Genomic DNA, 23,199 nt, shown 5'->3' on the forward strand with positions numbered 1-23,199 from the left:
TGATCTATCCTTGGATCAGAAAACACTTAGGATTTCTGTTCTATCCCTTAGGGAACAGTCTTGATTCTTCTGTAGCTCCTTTGGTGAAGGGGATACATATAAATAGAATTTTTAGAAATTGAACTTTATTTTCCCTTGATTTAACTATCCTGCCAGGTATACTTGTAGTCTTTATAATGTTGCAGGGGGTCCTTATCCCAATTTCCACTCAAACTGTCAAGTCAGGTCCCCAGACTACAGATGGCAGCATTTTCCTTTTACAGTCTAGCGGTACTCCTGAGACTCCTGGGAGTCTTTCTTCTAATGCCAATGGGATTGCCATATTGGACCACAGATTTGTAGGTTACCTAATCCAACCCCCCTCTTTTACAGATGAGGAAACTGATACACATGAGGTTAAATGTCTTGCTTCAGAGTCACAGGGATAACAAATGTCAGAGGCAGGTTTTGAATCTACTTCCCCTGACTCCAAATGTCATTTTGATGCAGAGTAGAAATCTCCTCAGCCCTGTCTTCTGCCATGGATTTGGCAGAGGCAACCATAGATGGATTGCAACCTGCACCATTGGAAGGAACATCCCCATGGATGAAATCACAGATCAATTTGGGTATTTTGGGAACTTGACCTCGATCAGCTTGTTCAAAATCTGGCGAAATTCTCCAAGAAACTCCCCATGTTATTTTCGTGTGGTTTTTTCAACACAATTCTACATTAACACTAAATTTTTAAAGGGAAAATATGTCAAATAATTATGCAACAAACTAAAATCATATTGTGCTGCTTTAATCCCTAGTTTGTAAACTGAAGTACAGTGACCTTTGTCTTCTATATAATCCCTAGCTTGTAAATTCAATGACAGCGACCTTTGTCTTCTATATCTTTCTGTGTCCTCCAATCTGTAGCTCGTACCACACTTGTTAAATGCTTGTTAAATGAGAGGACGAATGAATCCTGTACTGCGGAGTAAACCAAGCTCTTGTAAGTTGATTAACCAGCACTTTTCTAGGTAGTGAGCAAAAGATGCCGTCCCAGGCTGCGATGCACCCCAAAGAGCTTGCTTCTTAGTTTCAGCTGCAGACCTACCTGTACAGTTTTGTGGGCCAGCCCTCAGCGTGGACCGCCAGGAGCCAGTCGCCAATCGGAGTCCTGCAAGCCCGCCCGGGCCTTCTGCAGAAAACAAAGCGACCAGTCAGCACCGACCTTAGCTTCAACCCTGCCAATGAAATGAAGAGTTGTACGGAAGTCCGGAGATGAGCAGGCTTCCACTTCAAAAGTAGACTTGTAATTGATTATTTGGTTGTTGTTTTTCTGCACCGTCATCCGGAAATTCACGACTTGATCTGCACTGAGCAAACCCAGGACTGAACCTCTCCCAGGACGGAGCCATCCAGTTCCTGCTCACAGCTGCTCAGCCCGGAGCCACATGGTTTCCTTCTGGGTCTTGTAGGGGGTTTCTCTTAATCTTCAAGTTGACCGTGCTTTTTGTTTTTTCCTTCTGACTTTATGTTGCGTTTACCTTTTACAATATTAAGGAATCTTAAGAATGTCTCCGCCCCTTCTCCTACTAAGAATGTCTCTGTCCCTTCTCCTACCCAATTCCCCCCTCTCCTAGAACCTTGTGTCTCGGAGGAGCAATGTTAAGGACTAAGGAAGGGGGCAGGGGGAAGTCTAAACAATCCTCTAAGCATGTAAAAAAAAAAGCCTCGAAGAGTAGAGGAACATAAAAAGAAAGTGTAGACTCTCATTTTCTTTATTTTTTTTTTAATATAACAGGGAAACCAAGTACATTTCTCATGATTGCTTTTTAAAAATTCAGTCCTGCCCAGGTCTCAAATGAATTGCTTTCTTTACAGGTGTTTTGGTGCCAATAGCTTTTTTTTTTATACAAACCAGAAAATCCAGCAAACAAAACCACACAGACTTATTTACCAGAATTTATTTTCTTGCCGAATTTGGAAAAAGAAAGTAATAGTCGTGTTAAAATGGGAGATTGAACCTGTAATTTCATTGCTATTGAGACTCTTAGAGGAGGGAATTTCCTCTACCCATGCTGGTCAGCAACCTTCTCTACTTTAAGTAAGACCTGCCCGGAGTCAGATAGCCAGCATGAATTTGACACAAGTTTTGAATCCCGATTTTTGAGACTCCAAGGCTAGATGTCTTTCTAGTGCCCAAGTATGCCTCTCTTAAGGAGTGATATTAAAGAATATTGCCTTTTAAGTTATGTCTATAATTTGTATTTTTTCCTCTTAAACTTGACTCTATCTTCTTAACATTGTTTTATAGCTGCTGTCTATGCTAAGGTATTTCTTTACATTCTCTTGTCTGTGTTTAATTTACTCATTTGTATATTGGGAGAAAAGCAGTTTTAGGAAAGACTGGCTGAAATCAAATCAAAGGTTTGTTAGAATACATTTAATCATTCAAAAATCTATCTAAAATCCAAAATTTAAGGTTTTGTTAGAATGAAGTTCTAACTTGTGATATATAACAGAAAGCAGTAAATCTAGGTCAGATAGTTTTGTGTTACAGTGTTAAAATTGTCTTGGTTCATAGAGCCCTGTACAGCATGACTTAGTCGTGACTGTGCTAGTTTTATTCTAGTAGTGAAGTATAAAATTCAAATGTTAGTTACTAGCTAGTTGTTAGTAAAAGAAAGGCAAACAAATTTAGATCTAAAGTTTTTGTGTGTGCAAAAATCTTAGAAAAGGTTGATGTATAAACCATTGCAGGCTTTTCCTCTATTATGTATTTCCTCTGTTCTGGTAGATTAAAGAGCTGTCAGAAAACAGGTAGATTAAAGGGAAAAGAGACAAAATTTTGCTGTGGTTGCCCTAGTCTTCTTCTTCTTCTTCTTCTTTTTTTTTGTGGGAGTCAGGGAAGAGATAGGAGTATAGAATCTAAAATGTTAATTTTCTCTTTTTAATTTTGAAATATTGTTGGTAAGTTGATATTTCATTTTCAGTTATTAATATTGACCTCTCATCCTAAAATAATGAGTTTAGTAAGTTCAAAAACATTTTTAAAAATAAGAACAGTTTATCTGGAGTCCACTGAGGACTTTCAACTTTAAGGTTTATTTCAATAATTTTCATTAGTAAGTTAAATTTTGTGCACAACTTTTGTGTTTTATTAATGTTGCTCTCACTAGACACAGCAAAAAAACAAAAACAGGAAATTTTGGAAAATGAGTGATTTTTAAAATTTATCATTCATTTACAGGGTGTAGTGTGTGTACATGTGTGTGTGTGTATTTGTACACATATACATACATACATACATACATACATATATATATATAAAACATACAAAGAGGCACCTACACCATGTTCTGACTTGCCTACTAATTTTCCAATCTAATGAGCTAGGATGGATAAATACTGTATTCTCTTAGTAAGATAAAGCATTTATTATTACTTATTTTAAACAAACAGTTTATATTTGGGGATGGGGTGTGAAATGAGCAGATTGTCATATTTGCCCTCAGATGTAGCTAATAAAAGTAACTGACATATAGTACAAATAAAGTTTGCGAAGCACTAACAGTATTTCATTTTCTCCTCACAGCAATTCCGTGATATAGATACTACAAGTATTATTATCTCTATTTTACAGATGAAGAAACTGAGACTGAGAGAAGTTAAGTCACTTGTCCAGGGTCTCACAGCTAGTAAGTATTTGAAGCAAGATTCAAACCCACTTCTTTGTGACTTCCAGTTTAGTGCCATATTGTTATAAACTGAACATAAGTAAGGCTGAAACTTATGTCACTTGGCCTAGTAAAGAGTGGACATTTCATTATTTTTCCTTCTATTAACCTGTAAAGCTAATGGTGGTAGAGGGTAATAGCTTCAGTTAAGCTCAGTAGTTGTGGATCATCAATCTTTGGCCTTTTAATTTGAAGAATATACAATTTAACCTGAATCAGGAAAGTCAGGAAAAGGTGATGTAAGAACTAAATTTAATGAAGCTAATGCAATATTAGGCTAGATTAAGGGAGGCATTGTGACTGGAATGAGGGAGGTGGTAGAACAAGTTTTGGGAGCTTATGTTTTAGGAAGGACCTAGATAAGTTGATGTGCTTTCAGAGGAGGGTGACTAAGTCAGTGAAAGGACTGGAGTGAGTTCTTGAAAGAACAGGAGGTATTTAGCTTTGAGAAAAGACTGAGGGTGACCTGAGAGCTCACTTAAAGGATTTAGGGCTTCTTATGTGGAAGAGAGAGAGGGCACTTGTTCTACCTGGCCTAAAGAGTAGATTGAGCAGCAAGGGGTGGAAACTGTAGATACAGATTTAGGCTAAATATAAGGGGAAATGTCCAATTAGGGATGCTTAAAAGTAGAATCCACCACGTCTGAGAGGTAATTGATTTCCCCATCACTGATGGTCTTCAAGTAGAACCCAAATGGCCATTTCTTGGAATGTTATAAAGGGGATTTCTGGATTTCTATTCATGTGCAAAGTGGACCTAAGGACCTACCGAGTCCCTTGAGACTCAGATTTTAGGATTCTGAGCAGTTTTAGATATGAGAGGACACAAAGAATGACACCTGGGGAATGGTGCATATGGGAGACCAAGAAATCTATCAGTAATGGCAACCAATTCCAGGGTCTCTAAAATTTAGTAGTTGTTATTTTCTTATGCCATCAGGACATTTTACCCAGTTTCAAGAGGTCATAGGCTTCCTCTTTACTATCATTTAATTGGACCTGATATAAGTCAGTAAACCCATAGGTTTATTATCTCTGCTTGTTCCTTTTTTTTTTTTTGATGAGGCAATTGGGGTTAAGTGACTTGCCCAGAGTCACACAGCTAGTGAATATTATGTGTCTGAGGCCAGATTTGAACTCAGGTGCTCCTGACTCCAGGGCTGATGCGCTATCCACTGTGCCACCTAGCTGCCCCCTGTCTGCTTGTTGTTCTTAAGGATAGACTACTATTAAGATGACAATGATAATGGACTATGTAAATGCGTGGATATATTTATGAAATAATTTTCCATGAAACATATATGAAGAGAATTTGGAATATTGTAAAAGAGAGAATTTAATGTTCATTAGGTGTTTTGTGTGAAGTTGCTTAAGGTCAGATAAGGCTGCAACCAAAAAAACTGGTATTTCTTTTATTTGTATCCTGTTCAGAGAGGAAAGTGTATAGGTGGCATGACTGTACTACTCCATAATGAATTTATTTTGGTAGATTCCCATAGACTCTGTGGCTCAAAATGAGGCAGCAGTTTGCTCCTCAATGTTTGGTTAGCATTTTATTCTGGAAAGAAAGTAATTTTAGATGTTCAATTTGAACCAATCACTAGTCACGAAGTAGGAGTGACATTGTTTCTTTATATATTGGTTTGATAGTGATGAATAGTGTTACAGGGTGGGAATATATCATGAAGCCAAGACTTTCTCAGTTTCATTCTTGCCTGGAAGGACAAGGAATAACAGATGGCCCCCTTTCTCATTCTTATCTAAAGTTCTCTAAGAAGAACTAATTTCCACTTTTTCCTCTTTTTACAGAGGGAATGTCAAGCATCCTGTGGACCACAACACTGAAGAAAATATAGAAGTTGCTAAGGTGATAACGCTTGAATGTGTTTTGCACTTGGAAAGATGATTATAGATTGGTAGGGGGAAGGTAGCAAGGAGTTGGATAAATGCTCTCAAATGCAAATTATGTTCAGTCTTTCAGGGAAATGTGTTAGATTGGTTCTCAGAAGTGTAGTTTAATGACCTATCCTTTTCTGTGCCTAGTATTCTTGTATTGAACAGTCAGAGCATTCTTACTTCTGGTCATTTGGATTCATGCTATTAGACTAAAATTTGGTTATAGGGGTAGTAGAAGACAATAGAAAAAATATTTTTCTAGGCCTTGATTTATGAGTAAAAAGAAACTTCTATCAGTTATTGATTATATTTGTCAGGAGGTAATGTTACTTCTATGTTACAGACACAGCCCAGGATTAGAGAAAGACTATAGGATGTTATGTTAGAAGGATGTGATGGACCACCGGAAGTCTTAGCCAAGTTCAGCCAGATGCTCTGGTGTTTGTTTTGTTTGTATCACCAAAGATATTCTGGAATTTCTGGCTATGAGTCTAGGGACATTGTTTTATTCCAGATGACACATGGGCATCTTACTTCCCTACAGGCACAGTTAAAACCTAATTTATTAGTTCATGCTCTGGGAAAGAAATTTAAAGTTATCATTGTAATGAAGGTGCTATAGATTGCCAAAGAGTCATGCCAGAGCATCTACAGAAGCCTTTCTGGCTCTTTCCCCCTTTGGCTCGGCACTGTCTCCTGTGCCCCTGAGAGGGGAAGTGGTGTATGTACTACAGTTCATTAATTACATGGCGCTGAGAAAGAAACATATAGCACATGTTTCCACCTTTTCAGACACACCTCTCATTTGGGGCAGTTGGGCCCCTGGAACTTTATAGCTTTGTGACTTTCCATAAAATAATTATGGCTACACCAATGATAATGTTAGGCTGTAGTATTGTAACCTTCATTTTTATTGATATGACACTTTGTATGCAGAAAGGCCAAAATTATTACCGACCATGAAAGCCTTTGGAGGAAAAGGAATCATGAAATGGTTTTAAGGAACAACCTAAGTTAATGATTTAAGATAAGTGGTAAAGGTAATACTTAAAGTAAAGCCTGTGTTAGATGCTGTGAAACTGAGCATTATGACATCCTGCCCTTTTTAAGTGGTTCTAAGAATTTTTCATTGCTGGCAGAGGTATTTTTCTTCAGCCTTCTCTCATACTTAGCTTGGTATGACATATGTGGTTATGGGCCACATTTTCAAGTTTATAATAGGAACAGTTTGCAGTCCTCCTATGAGAGCCATCTCTAGGGAACTTGAATACATACACAAAGAGTGGCCTAGGTAGAAGCAGAAAACCAGTTTTCCTTGCTAGTAATCTGGCATCATAGTAAAATAAAAAAATAGGGTAATGATTGTTAATATTTCATTTTTCTGTTCATTAGCCAATTTTCGGGTAGAATTTATAACTAAATCCTGGATTAGAGCTCTAGGGAGGGGCAAGTGAAGTAAAGTGGAACAATCTAATTACACCTCTACCCTCCCCATCAACAGTATTGCACTTAATTAAGTAAAAGGAAACATGTATTACTGGGTCTAAAATTCCTTTCCTCTGATTCTTTTAGGTGTTCTGTTCAGATCTGCATACTATATCTCATCGAGGATACTTTTCCTAAGGAAAATTCTAAATGGATTCGGTCCTTGGTCCCTGAGGCATATTCCTTTGGACAGAAGAAATGACTAAACATAGATCACTATATAGAACTCTGAATTTTCTTCGCTTTAAGAGGAAGAGCTGGTTCTTTTTGAAATTTGGATTTCTTGTCTTTGCTCTGATTGTGTTTTGTGAATATATAATTTATTATTTAGTGATCTTTCAGTGTCGCTGGCCAGAAGTGAAAACTATAGCTTCTGGAAGCAAACAACAGACTCCTGCACCTGTGCTGAAAGTTATGTTTTTAGCTGATACCCACTTACTTGGGGAAATAAATGGACATTGGTTGGACAAATTACGACGGTAGGAACAAAAATTCAGAAACCCTTTTGAAATTCTATAGTTTTAAGGATGTAGCACTGCTGCATATCATCATCCCTCTCAACAATCTGGTCAAACATCTCTGGCTTTAGGGAACTCCTCAGCCTTCCTTCCAAAAGCTAGACATTAGGGATTAAAGATACATCCTTGCCAGTCCACAAATACACTAATTATTCCATGGGTTCAAGTTTCTGGTGAGTTGAATGGCAGGAAACAAGCAGAACCATTCCTGAGGGTCCTCCATCATGATCTATCTGTTTCCTTGTATCCTAAGTATGCTTTCATTTTGCTCTCAGTCGGGTAAAAGATGGATCTGAAGAGAGCCGCTGCTGGAAGTCTCCAAATTCACATTAGGGACAGGACTAGAGGAAGCTTCTCAGACACATCTGTCTGTTAGTACTTTTTCTGGGGGGTGGTGGTGTGAGAGGATGAGGTTTAGGAGGAGGCCTCAATTTTAATGCAGCAGATATGGTTTTTTTCCTTTCCATTATCTGTACTTTTTGCCAGAACCAGATCTGCTAGTCCTGTACCACATGGAGACTATTACCTTTTTCTTCTATTTTATCCTGAATCTTTCCTTATGTTTTCCCCACTCACAATGGATTTACTTTGTGGTTGAAACCTCCTGTTGGGTGGAGAGTATATTTGAGGAAAGGGAAGGTAAAAAGGAAGATGAGAGTAAAAAGAGGTGATGGAACTGAACAGTCCCCAAAGTGGAATGTGTTAGGGTAGGGCCAGAGTGAGTGACACTTTATTTCTTTTTGGACAATGTAATTTTACTTTCTGCTTTACTAATTACCAACCCCCTCACCCAATACTTCTTGGAAGTCTTCCTTTTGCTGATGCTGCTTCTCTGTCCTTTTTTCCTTGGGTGTGGAAGACCTGAAGCCAAGAAATACTAAAAAACCATCAGCTTTGAGAGGCAACCACGACTGATGTAAAAATGCACGGCTGGCTATGTGTGGTAGCTAGGAAGAGCAATGAGCTGCCCGTGCTGTGACTTAAAGGGCCAAAATGCCCTGTCCAAAAGAATTTATCTTTCTGGCATACCATGGGATCTGAATTTGCACCTTAGTGTTGCAAAACAGGTTAGGCATATAAGAGCACTCCTTAGAATTAGGGGATCTTAGGGAGACTACAGAGGAGTTCAAGAGATATGAAAAATAATGTTGGTCAGGTCCTTCGAGAGACAGTGAAACCTTATACCCTGAGTGCTTTTTTTATGTATCTGACATCTGGAGGATTTCGTTTCTTGCTAATTTCTTTCTTCTACCATCTCCTCATTATTTTTGTCCAGTTAGATCAAAGGAAGGCCTCTTCAGTGAGAACAGATTTTGATAGAGACTAGGTGATAACAATCTAAAATAGGCATCCTCTGAAGCTGAATTAACTTCCATCAGGTGACTAGGGTACTACTCAGTAAGTTTTGCTTCAGTGGACAGTGTGGTATGTGAACACCGCAGAGAGGTCAGGACTTAGCGTGAAGAGGTTGTGGCAGTTAAGAACTTCTTATGGTGCTTTTCATTCTCTCCCTAGTTCTGATACGATGCATCAGATTCTCAGCCTTTTCCCTCTTCATCCTTCTGAAGTTGGAAGGAGTTGATGGGGAGGGTAGAAGTGTAATTAAGATTGTTCCAATTTACTTCCCTTGCCCCTCCCTAGAGCTCTAATCCAGGATTTAGTTATAAATTCTACCTGAAAATAGTTAATGATTTTTCCTCTCTCAAAGGGAGTGGCAAATGGAAAGGGCCTTTCAAACAGCCCTATGGTTACTACAGCCAGAGATTGCCTTCATTCTGGGGGATGTCTTTGATGAAGGCAAGTGGAGTTCCCCTAAGGTAAGACATACAGCTCTACTTTTTGTTGTTAAATAATATATGAAATGGGAAAGGATATCTTGAAGATTCTTAGGACTTGGATTTAATGCTAATCTGCTTGGGTGGGACTAGTTAGTCCTGTATTAACCCTATTGGTTTTTAAATTTGGGGTGTATGAGTTACCTGCACTTTACATAACTTCTATGTAATGTATACATTTAAACCTCAGGAGACAGAGTTCCTCAAGATAAATGTCACTACCACTAGGATGAGGCTGTCAGTGCACATGGTGAAATGTACATTATCTTTTAGACTATTTTACATAACCAATTAATCAAATAAACTGTACTTATAAAAGTAGCTTCCCTAGTCTTATCTCCTGTTAATCTTTCATTTTTCTACATCGGAAGGAAAAAACAGGAAAGATTTGGGGTTCCTTTAATCACTCCATAGGATCCTTCCCTCAAGAAAAATCTACATCAGGACCAGAGTAACTTAGAGCTTTTCACATACTGGGTCTGACTGTTCTCACACTGGGCACGAGAATATTTTGCTAACAACTTTTTGTACTAAATGTTAAAATGATTCCTGCACCTTGGTTAAAGAGAAGCATTGTGCACCAATGGTCCCATTTTCACCTCACCTCACCCTTCACCAAGTAAATTTTACAAGTGCCCTGGTATTTTTGGCTGAGCAGCAAGGAGCTGACTAGTAGCTTATTGTAATGTGTTGGAGGAACTTTCAAATTCACATTGTGCCCCTTTAATTCTCCCTAAGCAATTTAACTATATTTTAGAAAGATCAGTTGTAAAAGGAGGTAAGGGATGTGTGCTAATGCACATATAGCTGCTGCCTTCTTAGCTTCAGGGAATTCTTACAAAACATACTTTGACAAAGTGAGTTTAAAAAAAAACAGTTAAGAATCATCTCATTTGAAAATCATCACAAGAATCAGCTTTATTTTCCTATAGTGGGTCACCTTCAAATGAGGTTACCAGTCAGCTTGGCAGTATATCATTTTTTGCTAAGAAGTTTGTCCAGATTCATTTTTTGCTTAGACTCAGAAAAATAAAAAAGAACTTCTCTATACACTTCTCAAAACTCCTATAGGATTCAGTATTCAGACAGTATTAAAATGGTCTTGAAATGATTTTCATTTGCCCCTCAATCTTCAATCTCCATTTCACTTCTGACTTCTCTTGGTTCTCCTTTCCACAACTACACACAAAAGGAATTCTGATGCTTTATGGAAAAAGATGTACTATTTATTCTGGCCCAGTCATGGAGGGAGAAATCATTGACCATCTTCCAAGAGCTTGTTCTTCACAAGGCATTTACATCATTAATGTTTTATGAGATACCTTTCAGAATTAAACCCTTTTTTGGGGGGCAGGGGAACTGCTAGTTAATATTTTAAAAAATGCCACAAAGGAACACCTTTTCATTAATAATCAGTGACTGACTAAATAGGCTGTTAATCAAGAATTTTAGAAAGAAGTACATTAGAAAAAGTCAATCTCTGGGGCTCTGAGTTTTAAACTAGACTGCTTTGGGACATGTTTGTCCTCTCGTAGCAGGATCATATTTCTTAGCCTAAATGCAAATTAGTAGGTCTTTTTACTTTTCCCATCAGGCTTGGGCTGCTGATGTGGAAAGGTTCCGGAGAGTATTCCGACATCCACCTCACACACAACTCATAGTGGTTGCTGGCAACCATGATATTGGCTTTCATTATGAGTAAGTACTCATGGTACTGGTGTGCCATGACGGGCAGGAAATTTGAGAGGGTAATGTGTAACTATTGTGTAAAAAGCCTCATTTGTGCTACATACAAAATGTTCTACTTTTTTTTTTAAAGGAAGAAATAAGGAGGTTATGCATTCTGGTTAATATTATTTCAAAAGTACATTTAATAACAATGCAATTTTCCCTGGGATGAAATGAAATAATTTAGATGAAAATACTTTGAAAAGCACAAAATAGAAGCCTTGTGATGCTGTGATTCTTACTGTACAATCCTGGTCAGACTATATCTGTAGTATTGTGTTGAGAGGAGGGTGACCATGATAGTGTTAAAGACCCGAAGACCACACCACATGAGGAATAAATGACGGAAATGAGAATGTTTACTCTGTAGAAGACAGGATTTAGGGAGAACCAAATACAACTCAAGTACTTATAGGGTTTTCCTATAGAAGATAGATTAGACTTTTTTTTTTTTTTTGCTTGAACACAAAAGGCAGAACTGGAAATATTGTTGCAAACATATTCCTTCTGCTCCATGCAATTTTTTTTTTTGTTTCAAATAAGTATAACTGCTAAGAAATAGAATAGTTGACTTGGATGTCTTCAAAGGGAGTCTGGCTTGATGTTCACTTGCTTTTGTTGTTGTATTGGGGATTTGTTCTAAGATATGGATGGGGATTGGGCTAGGGAGCCTCTGAGGTCCTTTCTGCCTCCAAAATCCTATAGAAATGTAATCTGTCAGTGTCCTATAGCATTGAGCTTTTACAATGTTTTACAATGTTTATGGCTCCTGATAAAATGTACCTTTTTTCTCCCCTAAACAACTGAATACAGGATGAACACTTATAAACTACAACGATTTAAGAAGGTTTTTGATTTTGGGGAACTTTTTTCTATAAAAGGGATTAAGTAAGTATTGCGCTATAAATACTTATCAAGTTCTTTATTTTCTATAAACTCAATTTTCCTTGTAAGACTTGGTATGTTTAGTGCCTAGCACAATACAGCTACGTAAGGGCTTAGTAAATGTTGCCTGATACTGGGTCAGATCTGTAGGTAATCCAGCCCAATTTTGTCTCTGGTGGGAAGGATCGTGACTCTTGAGGAACTATTTACTATGTACAGTAACATTTTCTCTATTTGTTTGTAATTTATCTCCTTATTTCGAGAGATATTTCACTAGGTCTAGTATTCTGGGACTTGGTGACCAATTCTTCATGCCCTTAATGACTTTCTACATTTGGATCACATTCCCTTTGAGAAGCAGCTAGGTGGTGCAGAAAGAATGCTCAGATTCAGGAAGACCTGAATTCAGATCTCATCTCAGACACTTAATTGGTTGTGTGATCCTGGGCAAATTACTTGATCTCTGTAAGTCTTAGTTTCCTCATCCATAAAATGGGGATAATAACACCCATCTTACAGGGTTTTTGTGAGGATTAAATGTGATAACATAAAGTGGTTTGTAAACCTTAAAGGACTGTATGTATGCTGTAATTATCATTAATAATAACAATGATATTTTATATCCACATATAGTGATTTTTCTTCTCCGTGATAGTTTTATTGTACTTTTCTGGACCTTTCTGAGCTCCATTATATTTTTTGAGGTGCACTGAACAAAAGTGCATGTAGTATTCTAAATGTAGATACATCATAGTTTTCTACAATTATAATAAAAAGTTTTCTATTTTAATGTCCCTTCATTGTCCCCAGAAATTTGTTAGGTTTTTATCATATTTTTGCTGCAGTAGCACATTGGGGCCTGAAACTATGGAATAGTCAACAGTGACCCCCAGGTCCTTTTTCTTAGTCAAAATAGACAGTTTATAACCCATCATCTATTAATTATGATTTGGGTTATTCCTCTCCCCTCTGCCCCCAATGACTTGGTGAGACTTCTTGTTAAATAGTCATCACTTCTCAAATACTGTCAGGGTATAAGCCAGCTCTTTACTACTAACATGTGGACTTTTTGTTTGTTGTTCTTCAGTTGTTTTTCAGTTGTGTCCAGCTTTTTGTTAACCCTTTGGGGGTTTTATTGGCAAAGATACTAGAGTAGTTTGCCATTCCTTCTCCAGCTCATTTTACAGTTGAGGAAACTGAGGCAAATAGGGCGAAGTGACTTGCCCAGGGTCACACAGCTATTACATGTCTGAGATCACATTTGAATTTAGGTCTTCATGCCTTCAGGCCTGGAGCTCTATCCACTGAGCCATCTAGACTCTCTGCAGAGTAGTTTTAATTTTAAGCTTTTTCCTCCTCACTGTCCAGTGTGCATCTAGGCCTTCTCTCACTGCTCAGTTGTTGTATGATTAGGGAACTCAGGCAAATTTTAACATTAGCCTAAGAAAAATCCTAATCAGGAAGGCAAATCTGTTACAAAATTGTACATGTCTAATTCATTTTTAAATTATCCATTGTTTCACTAGTCTTCTATGTTAGTATGCAAAGTTGAACATGGACTGTATTTTACCTCAGATAATAGCTTAAGATAGTAAAATAAATTCCTAGATGTCTGAATTTTAATAAATGATCAGAAGCATATGAAAAAGATTAATTCTATTCAGTATTAACAATCTATTTGTTATGGTAGCTGACAAAAAGTCACTTCTTTCCTTCATTGTTTAGGTCAAAACAAGAACTCCATATCATGACTGCTACAACTACTTTGTCAGCTCTTGAGAATAGACCTTCATTTGTCCTGAGGAGAAAGCATTTAATAATACGAGGGTCAAACTCCATTATAGTAAACTTGTAGGAATTATTACAAATCTTTTATATTGAGATTTCATTGTAATTATAAGTGGGATAATTCAGTCACTTGCTGGGGCTTAAAAATCTTTCCAATGGGAAGATTTTGATTCATAATGCTATCCTTAATGGTGCTTAATGTGTAACTGTAGGTGGACATGTTGCATTCCCAATAAGCTCCTCGAGGTCAGGGACTGGATATTTTTTATATTTGAATTCTCAGTGTCTAGCAGAGTATCCAGCACATAGCAAGTCCTTAATAAATGCTTGTTGATATGATAGATCCAGGGCATTGTAAGCTCAAAGAGAATATTTTCATGTAGTTGATAGTTCCTTTGTTGAGCAGCCACTAAAATATGAACTGAATTTTGTTTTATTTTATTTTTATTTTATTAATTTCTTATTATATTTTATTGATATTTATAGTCAATTATCTAGCTAGGGTTTGATCTTCCATGTCTTCTGTCTTTTGAATTTCTAATGCTTCCTGGAAGGGATTCTTTTTCAAACTGGCAAATAAAGGAAAGAAAAGGTTAAAAAAAACACCCCAAAACATTTTCAAAAGGCTGTGCATTGTGGAAAGTATACTGAGTGGACAGTCAGAGGACCTGGGGTCAAATGTTGTCCCTGATGCTTCCTACTTTTGTGACCTTGGGCAAGTTACTTTACCTTCCTGGGCCTCAGTTTCTTAAGTTGTAAAATGAGAGCTTGACTTAGATGGTCTCTGAGATCCTTTCTAGCTCCAAATCTCTCCTCTAGTACTATACAACAAAGTATATATGATACTAACAGAGAAAGAAAAGAAACCGTTTTGCCCTGGCAGGAATCAACATCATTTCTAATTAACCTTTTTCTCAGTGAAAGAACATTACTTGTTCTTTTGCTAGCATAAATAATCCTCTTTTCTGCCCTAATAAAACATCTTTCACATTTATTATACTTTTTTGAGTTCTGTGTTTGCTATTTCTTTGTGAAAATTCTGCAAGTGGTGGGTTTTTCAAAAAAAGTAGTAGAATTTTGGGGAAAATGAAAATATTGTTTCCTTCTTAACCATTTTAGTTTTGTGATGGTGAACAGTGTGGCAATGGAGGGAGATGGCTGCACTATTTGCTCTTCAATGGAAGCCCAACTCATTAAACTATCTCACCTACTGAATTGCTCCAGACAGGTAAGGATCAATGACAATATCATAGTAATCCTATGTATCCCTCCTCATTGATGTAGCTTTTTCTCCATACTAAACACAGTAGACTTGTTCTTCTTAACCACAACATTGCCTGGCCATTAGCATTATTATTATTATTATTATTTTTTTTTTTAACCATTAGGAGAAGTACCATTCCAACCCAAATTGTAGTGGTATTCAACAGCTTTCAGCATCAGCTCCTATCCTTCTCCAGGTAAGAAGAATGGGACAGCCTGGCATTTCTTTCTGTGTGTGTATCAACTGTGAAAAGGTTCCTTGAGCTCAGATCTGGCTCTTTAATTTTCGGACAGCATTATCCTCTGTACCGGAGAAGTGATGCTGACTGCACTGGGGAAGATTCTGCTCCTCCAGAGAAAAAGAATCTCTTATTTGAAGAGAGATATGATGTACTTTCTAAAGAGGCTTCCCAAAAGGTTTGATAACGTACTCTAGTGGTATTCAGCATCACACAAACTTTGTTATGTTTCTTTTTTTTTTTTTAACAAGCAGTATATCTTCTTGGTATTAAGTAGATTTTAGTGGAGGACAGCTTTTTTTGCAGACTGAAAGGTAGACTTCTGGCAATTTGTCAGATTTTTAGTTCATCACAGTAACCCATCTTTTCCATAATGGAACTGATTAAATTGATATAGTATTAATATTAAATCATACATATTACTCAATCTTCTTATAAAGCCTTTGCAGTACTTAAGTTCCTCTTAGCATATCTGAAAAGAATTTTCCAAAAATGAATATGTTTTTGTCCCCAGAAATATGTGACCAGAGCCAGAGGCCTAGATTTTCTCTAATGGACACTAAAGAATATAATGCATGTATGAAATCTTTTCCTATGAAATAAAGACTTATTTCATTTAATGACATTTTATAGCAAAATTCCATAGTGCCAATGAATTAAAACTGAAACTATCCCATCCTGAGGTTGCTGTATCAATATTCTGAACACTAGGTAATGTTTTGTTTTCTCCTTAATATAGCTTCTGTGGTGGTTTCAACCTCGCTTGATTCTGAGTGGTCATACTCACAGTGCCTGTGAAGTGCTACATGATGGAAAAATCCCTGAAATCAGTGTTCCATCTTTCAGTTGGAGAAACAGAAACAACCCTAGTTTCATTATGGTAAAGTTAAAGTTTATTTTTTGTCTGATAGCTTTCATAAATATTTAAATCAACATGGGTAATCAACTATTTAACTGTTGCTACCTGTAAAAAATATACAAAAACCATGAATTCCCCCAGCACACTTGATTTAGTACATTGCACCCACTTTATAAGCTTATCTCTGGGAGCCAAACCAGTTGACATCATTCAGAGGGTAACTTCAGTTAAGTTGAATTTCTTTTTATGTGGGGAGTAAGTAGAGGGAGTCTTTAGCAAAGTGGCATGATTATCTTTTGAAGAGGGTGCAGTGTAATTTTTTTTTAAAGATGCATTGAGAACAGCAGAAAGACCATTTTGCCTGGTTGATTTCATCCAGTGGAAAAAAGGATAATTTCTCCATCACTTACTCCTGGCCATCTCATCCACTTGCTTTCCAAATTGGTGCATTTGCCACTGCCGAGGATGTGAAGGGCTGTCGCTTTTCCGTGTTGACATGTATGCTACTGCCCAGGGCTTAACATTAATGGCCACCTGAAATTGAGCTTCTCACATCAAGGTTGTGTTCCAGCAGCCAGTTCCAATGCACAATATACATCGTTTATAATATTTGCACTTAATAGTGATATGGGGAATGTCCTGTTTCCAAGTTCAAAGTACACAAACTTAAAAAAAAAGGTGTTTGTTGTTTAGCAAAAATGCCTATAAGGAAAATGTCTTTGATTACCCCAGAACATGTATTTCTAAGTAAACAGATTTATTTTAGTGTCTTGTGGCATGAAAAAACAAAACCTTCTTACTCACTCTCTCAGTGATGCTCTTTGGTCTCAGCTCTCTAGTCCAAGTTTTCCATGTACCTCTCTGAATTCCTGGTGTGCCCTCTTTAATTTTTTTTTTAATTGAAGTTTAGCATGTTAGGAAGTTGTCTGAATATCTCAGTATCCACTTGGGTGCTCCTCTGTCCTTAATTGCCCTTTCCTGGCTAGTACCAGGGGGTACCTTGTACAAGACAAAAGACAGTGCTCATCACCTCCGGCTAACTTTGTCTCTCTTTAGGGAAATGCCTTTGGTGCACTGCTGTGGTGATGAGCCTATTCTCTGCTCAGGATAGAAGCTGTCAAGAAATAACCCAAGTAGTCTGCTAACTCTACTGTTCTTCCTAAATTAGAACAGTTGTATTAAGATTACTTTATCTTGTGTTCTAACAACTGCATTACTGTTTCTTTTCTTTTCTTTTCTTTTTTTTTAGGGCAGCATAACATCAGTAGATTATTCCCTCTCCAAATGTTTCCTTCCACTTGAGCATACAGTGCTGACTATTTACTGCACAGCAGGTATTTTGGTGGCTTTGTTAATATTAACTCACTGTCAGCCTGTGTAACACCACCGTTTCTTTTCATCTCATTTCATTCGGTTGATACGTAATCAGAAAGCATAAGGCAATGTGAAGAGCAGGACATTTCTGCATTTAGTAACAAATACCAAAGCGGAAAACAACTGAACTTCAGGCTGTATTCATATCAGAGAATGACCTAACTGGACGAGTCCAAATGCAGGTCATCCATTTTTATGCACATCATAGAAATTCTAAACAATTGATATGAATTACTACAGGATAAATAGTTGATTGAAATGTTTCATGCTGTAAAAAAAAAAAAAAGTAACAAGTATCCTACAACAAATTGAACTGTTTTCTTGCTATGTAATTTTTATCAAATATATGTATACTCAGATAGTATCTGTACAACATGTAAGTCCTATTAGCCTCATAACTTGCATGCACTACAAACTCCTACCTTCCACGGATGGAACTTGCAACCCAGAAACACACTGGCAGTAGTGTATGTACATATCAGTGGGTGTGGCTTCTGTTCTAGTATGACATTTCCCTCAGATTCCTAAGTTTTATAAAGCTGTACATCTAGAAGGGGAAGCAGATTCTCCTTTAGATACTATGAGAGCAGGAAAATATTGTTTGTTTGATAGAATTCTACTTTTCTCTGCTGAAACAGGATTATTATTATTATTATTTAAATAGGTATAATTAGTTCTCTACTAGACAATCTTTAATCCCTTCTAGTGGTCAAAAAAGACATTCTGAAAACTGGAAAAAAATGGCCTATAAAAAGGTAAATTGATGTGTTTTTCATTTTGAGTCAGAAATAATTGTTTTTAAAGCAGCCTGGATTTTTCTTTTATTATCATTATAAACAGGCAATCTTGCACTATAATGTTCAAGGAATCTGTAAGAGAGGCAAATATTGTATATACATCACAGTATAGATGTTCATTTTATTTGGGAAATTACTCCCCTCTCCAGTTTTCCCATATTTTTGGTTTCTTGAAAGACATCTAGAATATAGCTGCATGTCCTCTCCCTTTCTTGGAAGTGTGAGGGGATTTGGATGTAGGTTTTGCTTTTTCATCTATCAATCTGACCAAATGATCTTATGAAACAGTAGGGTTAATATAATGCCGATGGGAGAAAACTCAGCAGGATGCAAGAGAGGCTGTTATATGTCATAAAATTAGTTTTAAATGAAGAAATAGGAGCATTTGCTGACATTTAATTTTAGGGCAAAGGAGAGCATTGGTTTTAAAAAATACGGTATAAAAATCTGATTTATGGGGTGAGTCTTAAAATTCTAAACAAAGGATGGAGACAGTCCAAGTATTGGTAAAGAAAATTGATGAAGTAATGTAGGCTAACACTTGTCTAGGTTTCTGTTATTGCAACTGTAATTTTCGACATTTGTACAGGTTATTTCAGACACAGGAAAAGTATATACTCACACAGACAAAACACCCGTGTATAAAATATAAAGCAGTGTTATAGTTACTAAAAAGGACATGCCTTATTGCTACAACAATTCTTGCTTTTTATATAATGTACTGTACCATAACTTGTTTTGAGAATGTCATTTGCATAAATTATTCAAGTTTGAGAAATATTCACACATTTTGATCCTACAATATTTAAAATAAAACATTTTCTAATGTGTCTCTTTATTAAAAGAGAAATAAAAATGTCATCTTGCAATTTTCTTAGGTCAGACATGGGTTTACACCTTTTTAAATATTCTGTTCTTGTATTTACTTGCACAGTAAAATCTGCTATTGTTACAAAGGTTTAAGAGCTTTACTCGAGGGTGCTCTACATATTCACAATCTGCCTGTGTGATTGTGAAAGTATCAATAACCAAAGTATTATGAAACATAGTCTAGAGAGGAAAAAACAAATTCTTGTTCCTCCCATCGAGAGACAACACCTGGTTGCAATTTGGACCCGAATGAATTCCATATTTCAAAGCTGAGTCTCCCAAAAGGAAAGGCATGTTGCTGCAACAGTTTCTCACTGGGTAAGACCTTATTCATAAAGGTATAAGTGGTTAATTTGCATAATTTATATAATTATTTTTACTAAAGTGTATTCCACTTTTTTTTAATATAAACCAGAAAACCCCTAAGTTCTACAGATAAAGTTCCTACCTCCAGTCATGGCTGCAGGTAAGGCTGACATCAAGCTGTACAGCGCAATCAAAAACATACTTACATCTTAGCTCAGTTTACAGGTACAGCCATAATCAAGGCACAAAGATCTTCTACAAGTATTTTCTTCAATAAAGTTGTACAAAATAATATTACATTTTACAGTCTGTACAATATAATAAACCAGCAGTAAAACAAAAAAAAATATAGAGAGAGGGAGGACTGGTGTCCAAGAATGACCTAAGCTAAAAGGATCATTTGTAGACAAAACAAAGAATGGTTTAGGGTAGGAAGGAGTAGATTTTCTGCCTTGATGCACTAGGCTAGAAGTAGCTTTTAATTCAGAAGTCTGAGGTGTGTAGGGACACTCTGCTATGAAACCCCAGAAGAATTACTTATCTTTCCTATGCCTCTCAGGCTCTACTCTATGACCTGTGCTGCTAAACGGCTTAAAAGAGGAGGCCACTTTATTAGTTAACCTGCAACTCAATGCTAAAAACTGTGATAGAATAATAAATATCATAGTGCTGCTACATTGTGTGTATGCTTTCTCAACAGTATTTAATAACCTGATACAAAGTGCATTATTCTTTTCACCTATCAAGTACTCTTCAGTGTCATGTTAAAAAAAAAAAAAGGACCCCTAACATGCAGAGGTTTGACTGTAGTGCCACCTGATATGAGTCACCAGTTTATGTTGACATAACCTACTGGAAAAATTGAGCAGGTTATGTTTGAAAATTAAAAAAAAAATCCTAGGGGAAAATGGAGGTAGCCAAAGGCTTAATGGAATGACAAAGGAGTGGCATACTGAAGGGAAACCTGGACCTAGTCCCAAACAAGCAGAAAGGATAAAAGAAAAACTCACTCTAAATGAACACTGGGGTGCGGGTGGGTAGGGCTAAATAACCAAAGTAAACAGACCCAGAGGCTAACAAGTACTCTAGAGTATATTCTTCCATCCTGTGTTGGGTAGGACAGAGAAATGAGAGAGAGAGCGAAAGAGAAAGGAGCAGATAATTGAAAACCACAGGCTCCATGGTGACCCTAATCACAAGAGTTCATACTGTTTAAGGTGCATCCTCTGAATGATGTCTCGACAGTCATTGAACACTCTGCGGATGTTCTCAGTGTCCACTGCACATGTAAAGTGAGGGTAGCAGTAATGCTTGCCATCGCCAGTTGCCGTGCTTATCCTCTGTAAAACAAGAGTTGCCATGTAAGACTGTGTTCTTCAGGCTTAGGCAATTCATGTTTGTCAGGGTCTGTACTCCCAACTGGGCTTTCCCCTGTGCTTTTGTTTCTTCAAAAGCAGATTAGTATGAAATCTATTTTTGGAAAATCCAATTTAGATAGAACTCTGGCCTTAGACTCTAGGCTGCTGTTTTTTAAGAGCACTGTTACCCCCAGAAGACTAAATAAAAGGAGAGGCATTGACCAGGTCACACCTGGTCAAGTCTCTCTCACAGTCAGTGCAATGGGTATTGAACTGCATTGAGGGAGGGAGCAAGCATAGAGAATCCTTTTTGTATTGGAAACATAATTGCTTCTTTGACACTCCTGTCCCAAGTTAATAGTGATGTTCACATTGGGCAACAAACAACTCACCCTGATTAAAACACTTTACAAAGTACTTTTTCCCTAATTAACCCTATGATGTATTAACATCGTCCTTTGATGGATGAGGAAACTGAAGTTCAAAAAAAAAAAACTGAGGGACTTACCCATGGTCAGAGAGCTAACAAGTACTGGAACCATGACTAAAAACAACTTTGCTGGCTGAATCTGATGCTCTTTCCATTACAATAGTCTGCTTATGTAGGCAAGTGTCAAATATTAATGATCACATAGCAATTATATAAAGAGTTTCAACCATTCAACGAGGATTTGTTAAGAGCCTTCTGTGTGCTCAGTATTGTGCTAGGTACCTTGAGGGATATAAAAGAATACACACACACACACACGCACACACACGTATATACGTGTCTATGTATATGTATAAGTATATGTGTGTATGTATATATATATATTCTTCCCTTAAAGTATTCATTCACAATCTATCTGGGAAGAGACATACACACAAGAAACAAGCAGGAGCAATGTATGTGAAAGTTTGAGGGGCCAGCTATAAAGAAATTGCAGGAGACAACCTCCCTAAGATATCATCTTGGAGACTTGCTGTTTATTATGATGAAATATAGACATTGATCATAATAATAGGTTGGGTAAAAATAATTTAACAATTATTAAATGCTTAAAATACCTCTTTCATTTTTTTTAAGTGCACATAGCATGATAGTATCTATAGGGAAAAAGAAAACCAATCATGCCTTTCCAGATTTTCATTTGTCTGAGGAGAGCTGTAGCATTATATCAAGAATATTTGCATGCATCTCCAACCATGCATCAAATTGCTGCTGACTAATTCTCCAAAAGTATAAGATGGGACATCATTTTCATATCTAGGCAGATAAAATAGAAAAATATAAACTGCAGGCTGACTGAAATTGCCGCCTGTTTCCTGAGCATCATTAATACCATTGAAATAGGCCTGTAGTTGTTTCCCAACTATGGTTAAAAAAAATTGAAAATCAAACTTAGGCCTGTGATCCATGCTGGAAACACACACACACAAACACACACAGCTCTAGAGTGCTAATGCTCTGAGAATAGTTTTTGACTGGTGATGCTTCATATTTTCATTTATGCAGAGATACAAAGGATAACCCTATTTCCAACTTGGGAGCAAATGGAATGGAAAAAAAGTAAGAAATTTATTTAATTTTTTCGATGTATGTTAGAAAAATAGCACCTGGTGTCAATCTATACTAGTAGAAAGAATCTTGATGTCTTAATTCCTTTTTTATAGAGGCAATGGAGTGTGGTGGAAAGAGTACCCAATATCAAGTTAAGCAACCTGAATTTGAATCCTGGCTGATTCTTACTAGCTGTTTATGACCCTTGGCAAATCACATAAGCCCTTGGAACTTCAGTTTCCAATATTTTTTCATGACAGCTAAGACCTTACCATTTTATATTTCTGCCAAATTTCTCAGAAATTTCATAGAGAGGACTGAATCACTGAATTCACCACTGTCTTCTCCTTAGCAACACTTCTCCATAGACCATGATAGTAAAACTAAAGCTCATAATCATAATTTATGTTTACAGAGTGCCTTAAAACTTACAAAATTTATCACAACAACCCCAGGAGTCACATAGTTATCTCTCCAAATCACAATATCATGCTGCTTAATCAGGCATTTGGCATCTCTAGCTCTATGTTCATGACCCTCTGTTCATTATCATCTTCAATTTGTTAATCTTTTCATAGCTATAGTTTTTATATAGCAGGATAGTAAGAAAAGCACAATATGATTACTTTGCTAAATAATTTATTTTACTCTGTGCTTTTCTGCTACAAATGCACCATCACCCATAATCTAATATAATTAAGAACTTTAGTTTTAATATCCTGGTCTATTAAGAAGTGTTGTCAAGGAG

At 36.9% G+C, this 23,199-nt stretch overlaps 2 protein-coding genes across 3 annotated transcripts in view; one reads left to right on the forward strand and one right to left on the reverse strand.

The window, feature by feature from the left end:
• The first annotated feature begins 1,296 nt into the window (after positions 1-1,296).
• Positions 1,297-17,866, forward strand: LOC114053903 (metallophosphoesterase 1-like). The gene is made up of 12 exons (XM_027877023.1): positions 1,297-1,444; positions 3,617-3,671; positions 5,520-5,577; positions 7,179-7,570; positions 9,318-9,426; positions 11,039-11,142; positions 11,986-12,060; positions 14,965-15,073; positions 15,234-15,305; positions 15,403-15,525; positions 16,087-16,227; positions 17,456-17,866. The coding sequence occupies exons 4-12, from the start codon at positions 7,290-7,292 to the stop codon at positions 17,585-17,587; spliced, it is 1,146 nt and encodes a 381-aa protein (XP_027732824.1). The 5' UTR covers positions 1,297-1,444; positions 3,617-3,671; positions 5,520-5,577; positions 7,179-7,289; the 3' UTR covers positions 17,588-17,866.
• A 104-nt stretch (positions 17,867-17,970) lies between these two features.
• LOC114053904 (guanine nucleotide-binding protein G(olf) subunit alpha) overlaps positions 17,971-23,199 on the reverse strand; it is a 375,336-nt gene continuing 370,107 nt past the window's right edge. For both annotated transcript variants that reach the window (XM_027877025.1, XM_027877024.1), the window contains exon 12: positions 17,971-20,893. In XM_027877025.1, the coding sequence (XP_027732826.1) occupies positions 20,747-20,893 (147 nt within the window). In that variant the 3' untranslated portion in view covers positions 17,971-20,746. The remainder of the gene's footprint in view (positions 20,894-23,199) is intronic.

Source organism: Vombatus ursinus, unplaced genomic scaffold (assembly GCF_900497805.2).
Source record: "Vombatus ursinus unplaced genomic scaffold, bare-nosed wombat genome assembly UNPS02014812.1, whole genome shotgun sequence".
In the NCBI taxonomy this organism is placed as follows: Eukaryota; Metazoa; Chordata; class Mammalia; order Diprotodontia; family Vombatidae; genus Vombatus; species Vombatus ursinus.